At 28.1% G+C, this 17681-nt stretch overlaps 1 protein-coding gene and 2 long non-coding RNA genes across 7 annotated transcripts in view; 1 reads left to right on the forward strand and 2 right to left on the reverse strand.

The window, feature by feature from the left end:
* Positions 1-17681, reverse strand: part of LOC141533370 (uncharacterized) — a 160414-nt gene that overhangs the window by 39732 nt on the left and 103001 nt on the right. For 2 of the 3 annotated variants that reach the window (XR_012480256.1, XM_074252236.1), the window contains one exon: positions 6754-6796. Coding sequence is in view for 1 of the 3 variants with exons in the window: in XM_074252236.1 (XP_074108337.1) it covers positions 6775-6796 (22 nt within the window). In the remaining 2 variants the exon portion in view is untranslated. Of the gene's footprint in view, positions 1-6753; positions 6797-8931; positions 9051-9925; positions 11210-17681 lie in introns of those variants that run through there. The other variant, XR_012480257.1, reaches the window with a different exon arrangement.
* Positions 77-677, reverse strand: LOC141535170 (uncharacterized). Its single transcript, XR_012480559.1, has 2 exons — positions 363-677; positions 77-256 (listed from the first exon to the last, which is right to left on the reverse strand). It is a non-coding gene; the product is annotated as an uncharacterized LOC141535170 (long non-coding RNA).
* LOC141533379 (uncharacterized) lies at positions 12380-17450 on the forward strand. Of its 3 annotated transcripts, none has more exons than XR_012480259.1 (4): positions 12380-12394; positions 14433-14515; positions 14642-14755; positions 14840-14991. It is a non-coding gene; the product is annotated as an uncharacterized LOC141533379 (long non-coding RNA). The 3 variants fall into 3 exon arrangements; XR_012480261.1 differs by lacking the exon at positions 12380-12394 and adding an exon at positions 17436-17450 and having other exon boundaries at positions 14437-14515; positions 14840-15344; XR_012480260.1 differs by lacking the exon at positions 12380-12394 and adding an exon at positions 15463-16105 and having other exon boundaries at positions 14437-14515; positions 14840-15344.

A 17681-nucleotide genomic window follows, 5' to 3' on the forward strand; every position in this document is an offset into this window, starting at 1 on the left:
GCCGTTACATACGCAATTTATGTTTCCTATTACTGTTTTATACTATAACATTACCAGTTTAAGTAAATTGATTAAATTATTTTATAATAAGCGGTTTTATTTTTTACAGTATTTTATTCTAAGTTTTTTTAAGTTTCAGTGTGTATTTACTACCAATTACTATATTAGCTACTATAAAGACTACTCTCTGCGGCGACTGGTAAAGCAGATTAGCTGTGACGTCGTGGCAAATGGTGGTGATGACCATGAGGAAGTCCTAGACGTACAGCAACAATTTTTATTCATTATTTTTAAGCCAAAAAATTTATATACTTTGATTTAACTAAATTAATAATTTTATTGCTTTAATAATTTTTGAAAACCTGGATGATGATGATGATGATGATGATGATGAGGATGTTCATGACGCAATTTAAGATGAAAAAATTAAACTTCAAAAATTTGTATTAAAATTACACTTGCAGTAATATTTTGTAAATACTCATCAATTTTTGCAAAAAATGGGAGAATTTAACGTTTATATAAATAAATTTCCAACGAAACGTATGTTAACGTGTAAAACCGCTACTATATTGGTGTTTAAATGATGAAGCAGGTGTTGATATACCTGGGAAAACGTATCTTATCTGATAGTAGTTAGTAATTATTATTGAAAAATAACTCCGAGGATTTTCACGTTTTACTCGACGATCATAACATTACATAAGAATTTATCATAAGTATATTATGCAACCAAAGCATCAAAATAATTATAAAGTTTAAAATTTTTCCAGAATAAAATTTAAGAAAATATGTTTCAAGCCTGATTTGAGTTTTAAACTTTGTAAATAATTAAACCTTTCAAATATTCATTAATAAATATTTTTGTACAAAAGTAAATGTGAATATACAATTATTGAGGTATTAAATAATATTAATTAATAGTTAATGATAGAATAAATTATTAATTAAAAATAGAACATTAAGAAAATATTTAATTTTCTTGCAAACTATTTTTTTATCGAAATGAACTGTCTATAATAAGTCCACGTCAACGTGAATCATCGCGATGATTCATTTGACTACCTACTGCTGTCATGTATTTTCATTTTATTTATTTAACTCGGTTGTATTTGTGCAAGACCTTTGTCATTCCCGTTTGATAATTACTGAACTAACGACTCGACAATACAAAGTGTCATTTTGCGCGAAAAGGATAACTTTACTCAGCGATATGTATTTCCGGCATGACATTCACCTGTTGCCTGTAATCATTAACTAGTTAAAGAGTTGTGAGCTCTCTTATCAAAATCCATTATCTATTTGTGTTTATTTAATTTTTTTTCTCATGTTCTCATTGTAAAAGTCAGATTATTTATTCAGAATAACAAATAAATAATCAATAGAATATTTTTAAAGACTTTGACAGTTTATTTTCTATTTTATAAATTTCATAAATAAAAATAAAGACCTATTGTCTAATAATTTAAAAATTAAAACTGATAAAATTGACACCAATTTATAAATAAATAAAAGATTGGTTAATAAAGTTAATAAATAAAATAAATAATAAATAATCTTAACCTTGGTTACATTAAATATTATTAACAATACATGAATAAATAAATAATTGAAAGTGAAAGCTTTATTTTATTTTAAGAAAGTAATGACTCATTTTTATATATCTTATGATAAATATAATGTTTAATTCGATTAAAAAAATTTATTTATTTATTTATCACTTAAGCGATTGTGATAACAATAATAAAACCTTCGTTGTAACAATAGTTATGATTATGAAATAAGATTAATTTTAATACGAGTTGAAGGCCATTATTTTTAATTGAGTTATAAATAAATAAATTGAGATATTCATTGTAAATATTTATTGTTAATTTAATATAAATAATCAATGTCAATAAATGTAAATAAATTATTGTAATTAAAAATTTTAAAAATTTTAAATAACAATAATAACAATAATAATCTGATGTGTTAGTTGTGTCCTGAGGGGACAAAGCTGATAGGATATTACCAAACTACTGGATTAATTTGCATGGAGTTCGCAACGTGCCAGAGTTCCGTGGCTTGCGGCTTATCGATTGTTCACAACAATATTAACTATTCCCAAACAAGAGTTTTAATATCTAAAGAAGCGGTTTTACGGAAATTAAAGTACTTATTGTCTATATATTATTATTAAAAAATAACAAATGTTCTAAAAAAAAATTTAGAATCTTGTAAATTTATTTTCAAAAAATTGAAAATTTTTTTTTCCATAAATTCCATTTAATTAATTAAATTTTTATTTAAAATGTAAGTAAAAAAATATGAATGGTACTTGAGCTAAAAAATTCTTTTAATTTTATTTAATTAAGAAATTTTGAAAAGTTTGCCTTAAAAATAATATTGATATAATAGTTAGGGTGTATTTATTGAACTTATTTAAGTTAATATTAAAACTATGTAAGAAGTGAAGCTAATCAATGTGTTTGTTGTTATAAAGTGACGTTTCTCTACAAAGTAATACATTTTATTCTATAGCATGTGTCCATACTGCTAATTAAATTATATGTATTGTAACTAACTGCAAATATATGCCCTACAGTTGTACTATGAATGATAACACGTCTTGAAAGCCAAAGGTCATATGTTTTATTTAAATTTTAGAAAAAAAAAATTTTTTTCCAATAAAATTTTTTTTAAGTCGCATCTCGACTATTGAGTCAAAAATTAAACGATGTACATACAAAAGATCGAATTGGATACTTGGAAGATTGTATCAGCATTTCCTTGACGAAGATGGAACTCCAGACAGGCTATTATTGTCGAAATATGAGGGAGGATTTTGCCTTGCATTTGATAAATCACAGAAGTAATCAACTGCTCTGGTACAATAATCTTACAGAATATAAAAAAAAAAAAAAAAAAAAAAAAAAAAAATAGTATCTAAATCTAAATGGAAAAATAACTAGCTCTCATCAGTCTATTTGCGTAGTTATTCAGCTATCTAGTTCATCAGCATCTCACTAGAGTGAGTTAGAGCGAGCGTCAGTATTATATCTCATTTTTATTCTTAATTTAGTCTAGCCGAAAAAAAAAATCAATGTTATATTACTGTTATGAATGATGCAAGAGATCCCCTTATCATCATACTCGTTTCGCCGAGGAAAGAAAAGCTAAAAAAAAAGTTATTCACTTTCATTATTTCTTACTTAGTATCCCAACGCATCTATATAATACTCATTTCACTACCGGGGCTCTAATATTATATTTTCTTACCACACGCTTTTATCTACTTATTTTACTCGGGGAAAAAAATCAGCTAAAAATTTTATAGACACTTTGGATCTTTTTTCTTTAAATTAAAACTTTATTAAATCTATCTGAATTTATTCAACTATGAACCTCTGCCTAATCATAATTACATTAATAATGATGTGGAAAAATTTTTTAATGCGGTCATATCAGAAAATTTAATATGCCCATATTTTTTTTTGATCAAAATAGTATTAAAATCTCCGACAGGTGGCGCATGATCGCTAAATGTTCTCCCTACAAGAGAGTCGAGTTTTAGAATTTAAGAAAAAAATTAAAATAATTTTTTTTGACTCTTTTAAGGAATTTATTTGACTTTTACTTTCAGTTTAATTATTTTAATTAATGAACACAATTATATAAAAAATAAAAAAATATTTTTAGTGTGAAAATAAATAGATAAAAATTCTATATCTCCCATCTTCAGTTAATTATTCATAAACGGTAATTTACAAAATTATGTAATTAACACTTATTGACTCCAATCGATATGGAGATCTATATCAAGTTCAGCACGTTGATTTACTCCACTACTTTAGCTGCAATAAAAAAATCAATAGTAATAATATAACTATGTAACTATTCTTGTCTTTACCTATCAATTGCAATTGTCGGCGATAAATAACGAATGATAAATGACAGATGGCTAGCAGATAGAAGATAATGCCAAACTACATGAACAGTAGTCTATATTTAAATGTATTTTATTTAATTAGTATAGTTAAACCACCAATTTATAGTATGCTAAATCCAGAAGAAACCCATTTCAAGCTATACACGCTTTTAGATCGTGCGTGACTTGATAGTTCGATAATGCTAAATATATTATTTTTATATATTATTCAGTCGCTTGAATTTGCATCCTTAGAATTAATCGGTAAATTTTTTTTAATTTAATAAAAATTCAAACACAATTAAGATTAAAATTAATCTTTAATATTGAGGCGTAATTCATCTGCTCAATTCAGAAACGTAAATCAAGATTTCTTTCTATCATTTTTTATTTTAAAATAAATTTTTTAAAAAATTTGCATGAGTTTAAGTTTAAGTAGGTCGATTTATGATTCAGTGTAAAATACAATGCATAAGAAGTAATGAGTAATACAAACACTTGAGCTTTAAATATATATATATATATATATATATATATATATATATATATATATATATATATATATATATATATATATATATATATATTTACGTACACACTATCATATGTAAAGATGTAACGCGACCTTATTTATACTTTTTGTCATTTATATTTATCAGCTTTATGAGTAGAACTTATCGAACAAAGAAAAGTTCCTTATATTTATTTATTATTTATTTTTTTTTTTTTTTGTATCTAATAACTGTATGACTGCTGCGTAATAGATGTGGGATGATTTTATTAAACGATGTGCGTATTAGAGTACGCCAAGTTGTAGTTTATTTATTTTAAAGTTAACAACAAGTGAAGGAGGGATAAGAGATAGTTAAGAAAACATATGGAGTGTTCATATTTTTACGGAAGATCTCAACTCCCGTATGCTCAAGATTCGCGTAAGAGCATTTGAATAGTGTAATGCACACGTGCGTCTTATGTTCACCAGTACAAAGTATGAAGCGCAATTACCACAAGTTATTATCTTACCCTGTGAATCACTCTATAATCAACGTTGTCTTTCCCTATCTATTTTTTTTTTTTTTTTCTAATTTCGTCATTCACTTTTCTTATGATACATATATTATTCTTTAGTTTTTTTTTTTTTTTTTAATATTGATATTTAATATTAATGAAAAAAATTAACAATTTTTAATTGTTAATAAAAGGATAATTAATAAAAAAAAAATTTAGAAAATTAATTAGTAATTTTTTACAAGGGTGGTAAATTGTTAAAGTTAAAAAGAATTTTAAAGTAATTTAATATTTTAATTTAAAAGTAAATGAGTAAAAAAATGGCACAAATAACACTTAGATAAAAAAAGTATACAGTAATTCCAGAAAACCCCAATGTAACCACCAAACACGTTTTAGCCGTAAGTTTATCCCACCTGTCAGGTCACGTAGACCGTAAATTACCCCGATCGTAAATAGGCCCCGGACGATTTTCTCAATATTGCTCTGTGCAATAATACCTATAGTATTTATTGTTTACTTATTTTTATTTTTTACTTTAATGTTTATTATTATTATTATTGTGATTATTTATTTTTTATTTTTTATAATTATATCAGCACAAAGACAGGAAGAGATAATTAAAATGATAAATGAATATTAAAATTGGCAATAACTGAAGCAACTCACGTAATGAAAGCTCGACGACAGGTTTATCCGAGCAAGAAATACAAGAATAAAAAAACTAAAAAAATGATTAAAGGAGCAATTACTGGTGGTGATACTCGTCGTTTCTTGTCGCATAGCATGGAAACGATTGGTAATAAATGAGTGCACCTGCACGTGCGAATCTTGTCACATGGCTCGTGCTGTCTTAGCTCATTACTTTGCATTTATATTTCTTATTTTATCCCGACATTATTTATTATTGATATTGATATTGATTCATTTATTCCCAATTATCGGATATTATCACTCAATAACTCAATTACAATTATTAACAATTTTCCCGTATAAATTATGTTTATTATTCAATTAAAGAAAATAAAAAATTTTTAGAAAAAATAAAATGAGTATAAAATTAATTTTTTGTCTTGATTTAGTCAGAGGTAAAATTTAATTAATATTTTTTAAATAATATTTAATAAAAAATAAAAAATTGTTAGTTCATTCAAAATTTTTTACGCTAGAAATGCGGTACGAAAATAAAACTGGTTTATAGAATACAAAAAAATTAACAAGGTCATGTCTTACGTAAATTAACTTTTAATTTTTCTGAGAATGACACGGGGATCCATTAAGAAAAAATATTAGTTATGTTGTCAAAATAAACTCACAATGTTTTTTCTTAATTATTAATTATATTTAAAATAATATTTTTTTATTAATATAATATTGCAATTTTTTATTTTTAAAATCAACTCTGAAGAGTCTTTGTAAATAGTAAAAAAATAATAATTATTCAAAGGACATATGGACCAAAATCCTTCACCACATAGCGTTTGTATTTGCTTAGTAATGATAATGATGATTATCTTTAGTGTTTTCTAAATGAGATTTTCGACGAAATAAATTGGAAGGATTCTGGGATTAATTTTTTTTATAGTCAGTTAAAACGTGACTAAATTTCGTAAAGAGTAGTTGTGTGAAAAAGGTCACGGTCGGGTCCACGGAAATTCTATTTTTTTTTTTTTTTTTTTATTTATTTCAATAAAAAAAAAAATCTTGAGTATTTTATTGCATCGATAAAACTAAATAAAAATTATCAGAGCGCTTAACTTGAAAAATTTTTAGTTTTAATAAATTGTTATAAGTAAAATCTTTAAAATTAACGTAAAAATAAAAATTAAACTCACGAATTTTCGGACACCTTCAGCTTAGAATATCAACAGCAGAAATCTGAAACAAAAAATAAATAAAATAAAGTAGCAATTAAAATAATAGCCAAGTTAAGTTTAATGACGAAATTTCAAAGCTCAAGTCTTCTTATCAGACATAAATTGCAAACTCCGACTAAGTTAACACGTGACTCTAATTATCTCATCTGCAGAGTAAACTTGCAGCTCAGAGCTTACATTAACTCAGTGGCCCGGGGTATTGAACCAAAGATCAAAGTTTGAGGCGAAATCGCAGTTAGACTGTTCTTGGAAAGATCACGTAACTTTGCAAAATTATCCGCTAACAATAAATTACTTTATTTTATAATTACTTCTGCATTACATTATTATACTATTTACTACCGAACTTTTATTGCTTCTCGCTATTATAATTATAATCATAATCATTATCATAATAAATTATAATTGTTACTCTTTAATATAGTTATTAATGCCCTCACATTAATAACAATTAAGATTCTACATATGGTTAGTTTAAACCGCGGTCTAATAATGTCGTAATAAGTCCTCAGTTAATCTGTTGGTGTCCAACTAAACCCAAGGCTACCGAAGTACACACACTCATTGTCAGTACAGCGCACACGTATGATTCAGTTTGGACACAGCTGTTTATTGTAGACATTTTATAAAAAAAAAAAAAAAAAAAAAAAAACATACAACTATAAAGAAATAATTCAAAACGTTCATCCAAATATGTATCTCCAGAGAATTTATTTTAAATGTGATGACAAGTAGCAGCAAGCTCTGTATCTGCACAAATAATTTTTATACTTCAATAAAATTTTATTATTTGTCATTAAATAAATTATTTTTCCTTTAAAAATGACGAAATCGGCTTTAGATTCTCAGGCGAGAGTGGAGTATAACCTTCGCGCTTAAGGCATGAAATAAAAAATCAAACTCGGTGTTTTTATGAACTGCCTTTTATGTATCGGTATCGATTTGTAATTTCCGGGTGACCTCGAGTAAATTTACTTTTTTAATTTCCTCAATTTTGTCTCTCTGAGTAAACACAAACTCACTCGAAAATTGTCGCAATAATGGCGAGGTTTCAGCCGAATAATTGCTACAATTTGCGAGTTAGTGACCTTAAACTTGGAAGTGTGAGACTCTCAGTACAATGCAATATATAATCTGTATATAATATAAATAAGAGTACACAGCCACAGTAAAAAAAAATTTTTTTTGTAGAAATTAATAGCTAAGATTTTAACTTTCTGAAAGGGAGAAGATTTGGCGATCATTCGCTACCTATCGGAAATTTTTAATACTAATTTCAGTCAAAAAATTTTTTACGGACATATATGATAGTTGCAGGTCTGATATGGACATATAATACATAAAAATAAAGAAATAATAATAATAAGGATATATTAAAAATTATATATGGACATAAAAAAATTTTTTTTAAAATTAAAAATCTAAAATGTAGACAAGAGACTAAATAGTAAAGAGTAGAGAAGACTTATTAGCAGTAACCCTTCTGTATATATTTTGTTAATGTGAACTCTCGAGCATGTAAGGAGGAGTTGTATCACTTTATCAAATTTGTGAGACGGGACTGTATTGTGTGGGTGGGTGTGCTACACTTTGGTTTCACTTTCCGGCAGCGGCACGTGGAAACCTACTTACCTCGAGTGCTCTCTTGGCACGATACTCGTAGATGATAGATGAGACGACATTATTCAGCTACACGTCGTGCCTTCCGGATTGCGGATATATTGGTTAACGTATAAGCAAGCGTTTACACGTGAGAGCGTGGGAATCGTTCTTCTTGTAATCTTTACATGACCTTCTTTGATTTTATTTACTGAATAATTGTTTCATAAATATATAATAGGAGCTTTTAGTATAACTAAATGTTTGATTTATTTGAGATTGTTTGTTCGTTGTTCACCTTTTGTAGGTAAATTTTTATTTCTAAGATATTGGGGAATTCCAAAATAAATCGTAGTATTTATAAACACACTCTCAAATTTTTTCAATTATAGACTTTTTGATTAATGATAATTAAAAAAAAAAAAAAAAAAAAAAAAAACTAGTGATTGGTTTGATCTTAAAAAAAACTTTCAAGGTTAAAAAAATGAATCATTAGATAGCCGAATGTTAAAAGATAAATATTTAAAATAAACTCGCCTGATAAGTTAAAAATAAATTTGGCACAGCAACAATTAATTTTCTAGCATGATAATTTTTCGGAGGAGACTTTCTGGATGTCGTACCGGTGCGGAAGTGATTATGATGTTGACTGTAAGCTACAAATTATGTTATATTAGTGTCACTTATTTTGGCTTGTTCTTTCAATAACAATATTTTTAATTAACAACAATATCAATAACATTGTCGTACATTACTCATTTTATCTCATTTATGATGTTATTTATCATCAAGATGTATATGTTATGACATTATTTACATAACCTTTCGGTATATATTTGCCAGTACTTGTTATTTTACTTAATAAGCCGGTATATATTTGCCAGTACTTGTTATTTTACTTAATAATTTATTGTTAAAACGAGCGGAGTAACATCACAAAATGTATATTGTTATATAATTTAATAAATAAAAAATCTAAGAATCATGGCTTAAGATTATGATTAGTAGTATTGAATGTTAAAACGCAGACACAACTCTGTTTATAAATTGTGAGATATTAATCCATCATAGAAATCGGTTTGAGATTATACATAAATCTCATTGGACAGAATAAAAAAATGTAAATGTTCTTGAAAATAATTACTATTATCTTTACCATGATCTGTATTAAAATTTATTTATTTATTTAAAGCCAATCGGCTTTATACATTAGTTTTACATCAATTAAATTTAATTAATTAAATTAATTTTAGGCAAAAAAAATTTTTTGATCGTAAAGCACGCCCCGATGCTTTGCATCATGAGTCGTACAATAAAAACATCCAAAAATTAACTTATTCCCATGATATGAAATGAAAAATCCAGAAGAAAAATGATGATAAAACCGATCTGATTAGTAAATAGTGATGAACCGATAATAATAATGATAACCCTCGAAAATGTTAGTATCCAAAACTCATCGGGAAGTAATAAATCAGTTTCTTTAGTAGTAGTGTCAAATGATTGTTATCTATCGATAAACGATTTACACCTTAGTGTGCAGCGGTGGCCAAGATTGGATTCCTGCTGCGCGAGCGTTAGTTTTTGTTCTCCTCTGGTGTAACTACTTCTACAGGCACACATCAATGCTATCTGTATCCAGACTATACACAGCGACAATAACAGTATACATTGACAGAATTTTATCCACATTACGGCCACGTATGCAGGAAAATACACGTAACAATATGATAAAAAATAACGAAAACGCAACCGGTGTACAAATAAAGCCAGCAATGTATCACCGGAGCCTGGCCACTGGAGACCGGGAATAAAAGTTACACACACAAGTGACTTTTGTTATTAACCATAATGCACAATTGTTCGTCTGTGCCCGTGCCCGTGTCCGTGTCCGTGTCCGGGTATCTCGCATTGTGTTGCTCGCAAATGGGGATGAATGGACCTAGTTTTATGTGTGCCGTGCACTGGTCAAAGAAAACTCTGATACTAGTTGCCAGTTCCTATTCCTATTATGCCTTATTTTTAATTTATAGCTGCCGCGCTGCATGCTCCTGAAGAAAATTCGTTACGATACTTTACCGAGGGTACTAGGCGTTAGACATTCGACGTATCTAATAGCTAATATTAACTTTTTCCATTCATTGTACTTGCGTAACATTGCTGTAGATTTTATTATCAAGTGAAGCTTCTTCGAGTACGTTGTACTCTACTCTACGCAGTATCACCGAATCTTGAGAGGTTTTTAGGTCAATTTTCACGCTTCATAAATTCGTAAGATGCACAGCAAAAATGAATAAAAACACGTTTTCCCTGCAGTTAATCATTTCAACTTTGTTAAGAGTTCTAAAATCAATCATTCATTGTCCTTTTTTTTTTCTATAAAAAAAGTGACAATTTAATACAATAGATCGCTTTTGATTTAAAATTAAAATTTTTAATAAAAAATTAAAAATTGTGTGTTGCAAATAAAAAAATTAAATTCTTTATTGAGAATTTTTCATTTATCGCGACGCAATTTCTGGGAATAATACTATAGTTTTCCACACTCTTGTGGAACTAATTTTCTCGTGAGTGTGACTTGAGGGAGCTCATCAACAAGAGTTTCTTCTACCCGAGGGATCATTACACCTATACACAATAACCTTTTATTGTAAATTTAGTAGCTTTGAGTTTAGCTCGCTATTTTTATTCTTGCATTCATATCTTTTTCGCTTTTTGTTCCGCTGAGTCACCTGGGACGTTTTTTACTATTTAATTTACTTTTGTCGGTTTATATTTTTCACACGTTCTTCTATTAAATTTAACTGTAATGACAGGGAAGAATTCTATCGAGGGAATAAATTTATAAAATAAAAATTATGAGAATCTAGGCTCAAATAAAGCAGCTAAAATTTTGAAATGGTTAACAAAAATGTATCTTTTAAAATTTTAAATAAATAAATATCAATTTTAAAATCAGACTAATAATTTACGCAGTTTAAAATGCGTATACGTAAGCACAGATATCGATAATCAGTTAGTTAAACTTTAAAAAATGATAATGCGTCAATCACATATCTACAGCGTATTGATATGTTTATATTGCGACGATTAATACGTTAATTGAATAAAATGTAAATAGTTTATCAGTGATAACAGATGTTATATCATTTAATCATAACATAGGTCAGGATTTTTATTTATTTCGTCAGGTCATGGCGTACGTACATTTATAATCAGCGTACCAGGAAGTTTAAAAATTATGATATGACTCGTGCCTTGATCTCTGATGATATTTTATTCCGTCAAGATCAAGTGCTATCGCTAACACCCCGGAAAATTTTATCGCTTACATTTATGTAGATTAGATATTTGTAAATATTGTCTTAAAAATATATACAGACAGTATTTAATTTTTAACGTATGAAAAAATTTTTTTCTATAGTAATTTACGCCCATAAATAATTTTTGACTAAATTTAGTTTTGAAAATTTTCAATAGGTGGCGCATGATCGCCAAATCGTCTCGTTGGAAGAGATTTATTTTTTTAAGTATTAAATTATAAAATAAAAATCATTTATTTAACTTTTTTAAGAAGCTTAACTTGCATAGATTTCAGTTTAATCAACTACTAAGCTGATTTTTGTTCGATAATTAGCTCAATCAATGGTAAACAAACCAAAAACAATCAGACAAAAAAAAGGAATCGGTAATGACCAAGATGGAGAATGAACCGATACAAGCAAGGTGTTTCTTAGCACCTTGGTAAGGCTTGTTGGCTTATAAGGAATAAAAATTGCGGTACATATACGTATCAAAGAAAACTAAAGACCGGCATTGCTGAGCAAGGCGAGACATAGACGTCCTTTTCCACCTGTACGAGTTAAGATAACCGACAGTCACTCGAATCGACAAAAAACAAGATTGCGATAAGGGATCAGTCCGGAGTAAAGGCTACTATACGCATATACCAGCTACAGAAACAAAATAACTGGAGTTTGTACTACAGGATGGGATGCAAGTAAGAAAATAAGTAAAGCGTCTTTTAAACTTACACGATTAGTTTCTTCTACTTTGCTACTTTTAGTATAAGTGGCGCTGATATCTATCCTACCTTTGTAGTCAATTCTTTCTTTACAAGTGTTAACTGTTGTTCTTTCATTTGTACGGTTTTTTTACGGATTTAACAACGGCTATTAGCTTTGTCAAGTTTTTGGACTTGACTGCTAGTTGGTAAAGATTAGAAGAAAGATTTATATTTGTAGGAGTAGTGTAGAAAAAATCCTGGAATAAAATTATGAATAATATTTATTGATCGGGAACAGTAACCTCTGACGTGGAAAAATATGTATTTATATGCACATTTTAATCGTAAAGTTGACTCAGTTACTCAAAAAGACGTTTTAAATTTATAAAATTTTATGACTACATCTCAAATCATAACATATCTGTTTTTAAAAAATTATGTACAAACAATAATCGTTTTCTCAAGTTGCTTCTGCACGTGTAAGCCCCGGCGTTTGCGTAATAGCAGTAGTTCTAGATCTGACGTAGATTTCAGTAAGATAGCTACGATAATAAGTATCTATACCCAGCAGAATGTAGAGCAAGACATGCCTTAATAGCTAGAATATATGATCGGATGTCACATAATTACAAAGTTACAACCTGTGGGTCTTATAAAAAATTTAAATGTTTTTATATACAAGTGACAGAAATATAGTTTGAAGTAAGTTCAATTCGCTCTTCTAATAGAATATTTTATTATTTCAATCAGAGAGTGCTTGATGTAGAGACAAACACATTAAACGAAAGGTTTGTTAACACTCAAGTAACAATAAGTAAGAATAGGTTAGTATGCAAAGCATTGATGTCACTTTTTACACTTTTTTTGGGAGCTTTTAATATCACAAAGATGATAAAACACTTTATTTACTGGGTCGAATTATAAATATATTTTGATACTACTGGGCGTTTACAGGTGGCACTACGTGTTAATTCTTTTCTTATGAGTCATTTTTGATTCAACGGAAAATTTTATAATTTACTAGCTGCTCAATTTTAGAACACAGTCACTGCAAAATTTTTATACCCGATTTTTTTTTAGTACTGCTGTATTTTTTATTAATTTAAGAGCTTCATTTCGGGTATTTTTTCTTAAAAATATTTATATTCAAGTAAAAAAAAATTCATTCATAATATCAGTAGGGATTTATAATATTAGTAGAGAAGTAGGGATGTTTTTCCAAGATTAAAGTTAATTTCTTTGATAGATATCAAGCTCATCATGCATGATGATTAGTTTAGATTAATAAAATTCTAAACAATAAAATAATACTTTATTTTTTAAGCTCGTGCTTTTGAAACTTTCCATGTTAATAAAAGTTTAAATACAATAGTAGTTGGATAGTTACGAACCATCGGTGTATAACTTTTGTCTTTTTATCTTAAAATCGTATTGTCTAGGTTCGTGCATATTCTGCGTTATATACACAGAACAAAATCCTTGTTTTCCTTTCATTGCACACGAAAACTTTATCAAACTTTATCTTTCTCTCTTCTGTATACCCACCGAAATGAGAAAATATATCTATACATATGTATATATAATATATATAATAGCATTTGACAAAACTCGTTCAAGCGTACGTCGCAAACATAATGCGATCTCTTGATTATTCAGACTTTGGTTGGACTCAAAACTACTTTTGTCCTTACTCGGGAAATAAACTTTTAATCTTTATGTATAGTCGCTCTCTTTATATGCAAAGACGTCACTTTAATTAAGAATTTCTCTGCCACTGGGATAAAATTTAAGTTAACATCAATTAAAATTTACAATGTCGAATCTAAAGCTTCGCTTGTTCAATTAACGTATTTATTAATTATATGCTGTGATATATTATATGCATTTCATTTATCTGATTTGATTTTCCTTATTTTGCATCCTTAACCTTTGATTCGATATTTAATTATTAGTATGTAAATAAGGAAAGAAGCATTCATAATTTTTAATCGATCAAATAAAATGTTAGATTATATCATGTTTTATATTGTAGATCATTTTAGTATAAATACTGACAATTCAGAGAGTTTAAGCCATTAAATTATAAGAAGTGTCTACTGTTGTCTCGAAGAAATCGTAAGTTTAAAATATACTTAATAAATATTTTATTTAATTTTAATATTACTAAAAATTTTTTTTTAAATAATTAATAAATTAATTTTGATTTACGATTTATACTAAAACAGCCTGAATTTTTTACAGCCTTTAATTGACAATCCAGTTAACATGTCGAAGCTCTTTATCAGCTTTTTCTTCTTTGCATTGCTCGCTATCATCATCTATCCGTCCTTAGGATGCAAAGAAAACGGAGAAATGGTAACGAAAAATTTTTTTTTAATTGATCAAAAACTGCCATTTAATGAAACTTTTTTAATAAAAAATATATAAATATTATTACAGTGCAGAAACGATGGCGAGTGTTGCGATAACTTTTGCGTGACCTCCATGTTCGCTTCAATATGTGAGCCCAGATGGGGAAAATAATTATTTTTTCATGTAATTTTGGTTTAATAAAAATAATCAATATTCATATTTATAAAATAATAATGAAACTTTTTTGTATATAATATTATATATTTAGTTAGAGGCTAAAAAAGCGGCTCGATGTTACTTAATCAATAAATTTGTACTATTTATAGTCGGCCCTTTAATCTTGTTAATTTATATTAATTTTTCTGGTAATAAAATAAAATATTATGTTACTTTTGCCGACAAAGATATAAATACAGTGACAAACACGAGTGATGTACATGGATAGTAATTAAAGTGAAACATTATTCATTATTCCCGGAAGGCTGTAATATAGACTGATCGTTAAAATAGTGTTCCATGAATAACTGCTGATTATTGTGACAGCTTCTATCTCCGCGGTCCGCGGCGCCAAGGTTATTACCGGATCTCCAAGGTATCTAATAATTTAATATTGATGACAATTTATCAAATTGTTTTCAATGATTCAATAATTAATAAGGTGTTTTTTTTATCTTTACATTCAATTTAATTAATTAAAATTTTTATTACAGAACATTTTAATTAAATTTTACGTTAGAAAAAATGGAAAATTAAATATTTATTAATTAGGGGAGGGAGAAGAGGACTAGAGTACCCTAAAAATTTTGTTAAAAATTTTTTTTTCACACAAAAGCTCTAACAGTTTTTAAAAATATATTTTAGCGTAATTTTTCGCAATTTAAGAGAAAAAAAAATTTTTTTTTTTTTGTATATTATTGCAAAGTAATAAAACAATAAGAAGGTTAATTAATCAATATTAATGAGTTTTAAAAAGATTAAAAATGCATAAAGGTATATAGATAAATAAATAAACCTACAAGCAGCACTTATCCCTCTGTAAAGCATATTGTTGTACTATTCGTTTGGGGTATGACCGTTTAATAGAGCCAGGCGGTTTACAAGTAAGCAACACTAGTTTCCATACGATATAACAACCCGTACAGAAACCCGTGAAATTTAACGACGGATGGAATATAAGCAAGCAGCGACTCAACCAATAGAGTTACGGTTTAACGCTATGGAAGCTCGTATCTTCTGGTTAACACACCGAGCATCAACATCAACAAATCTAAGGATGTGTACAGTGTAAACGTACACACGAAACGAGCGAAAAAAAATTTTAAAACGATTTTAAAATAAAAAATAATAAATGAATTCTTACACTGCTCTTAACGCATCGATGCTTTTACCCCGTCGAGTTGGAGCCTCGCCAATGAAAATCTCGTAAACTTTATTCTCGAGTCTTCGAACATTACAGCGCTTGACGAAAATTTTCAGTGATTTTTCACAAAGTTATTTTTTATTTTATCGCTTGCAATAAAATTCAAACCTTTATCTCATCGTTAATTGTTGAAACATTAAAATAGTTATTACTTTTTATTTAACATTTATTTTTAAGATGTTTTTGCGTGCTTACTATTTTTTTTTTTTTTTTATACTTTGTCGATATTTTTTTACTTAAAACTCCGAAAAATTTTTATTACAAATTTTCTCACTAGAAATTTTATTTAAGTAAAAAAATAAAACAATTATGTTGTTAATTAATTAATTTAATTTTTTACAAGTTAAAACTCAATTTTATTTTCAAATATCAATTTATCTTGCAAATAAAAAATTATAAATATTTAAAAAATTTTTTAAGAACATAATTTCCCCGTGCCAGTGCTGATGAAAACTCAAAAAATAATTTTATTGAATAGCATAAAAAAATTTAAACTCAAGTCTAGCAGTTATTGACTAGCTTACAATATATCCTAATTGTAAAATAATAAAAATAATTTATAGTGATTAAAGATTTTCTGTAAATAATATGTTTTTGAAAGCGCTGACTGTATAAGTGATATGCCGGCAATATAAGTTTTTACGGAGGATTTCGGCACTGCGATATCTAGATTAAAACTACGGGGAATATGAGTATAGTAGAAGAGGGAGACCCTTTCTACGAGACGAAGATTAGCTTGACGCATGGCCACCGAGATTGTGTGCAAAAAGGATAGAAGGGAACGAGAGAGAATTCCCCAGAGCCCTCATCTACCGCATGCTATATACATCCAGACTTATATACTCCCTCTTTCTCTTCCTCCATGTACGTACGCTACCCTCATTCGATATACCACCCTTTGTCCTCTTTCCCTTATGGAAAACCATTCGCCGAGTTTATCAGCTCTCATACAACACTCGTAAAAAAATAAATAATTGTCTTGTGCAATATAATTTTAATTCCAAAACCGATATTGTTTAGCGCTATATTTCATTTGAATTCATTTTATTCATCCTACAATTGACTTGTACTACAATAAAATTTTCGAGCAAATTTTTCAGTGTGATTCAATATAAATCAAACACTAAAATTACTCTGATAAAAAACTCTGCAAAAAAAAAAGAAAACAAAATGGATTTTAATAATTGAATATATTTCAACATTTTTCATATCACAAAATCGAATTGACTCCTCAAAACGAATTCAACCTACGTATTACGGTAGATGGTATGTTGAAAAAGCAGCAAGGAGCTGGGGAGTGAAGAACGAGGAGTAAGAGATAGGTGAACACACAGAGGTACTTCCAGTAGCAGTAGAAGTAGTGAGGATGTTGGATGGAGAATGTAGAATGTCGGAAGACCAGAAATTTAACTCAACTCGCAAGATATTTGACGCAAGGCAACGTGAAACCGTGACTTGAATTTGAATATCATCACTTTGATCATTTCAGACATACGGGACGTCGATCGA

Source organism: Cotesia typhae, unplaced genomic scaffold, assembly GCF_013202065.1.
Source record: "Cotesia typhae breed Kobodo isofemale line unplaced genomic scaffold, CoteBio_Ctyphae contig_123, whole genome shotgun sequence".
NCBI lineage: Eukaryota > Metazoa > Arthropoda > Insecta > Hymenoptera > Braconidae > Cotesia > Cotesia typhae.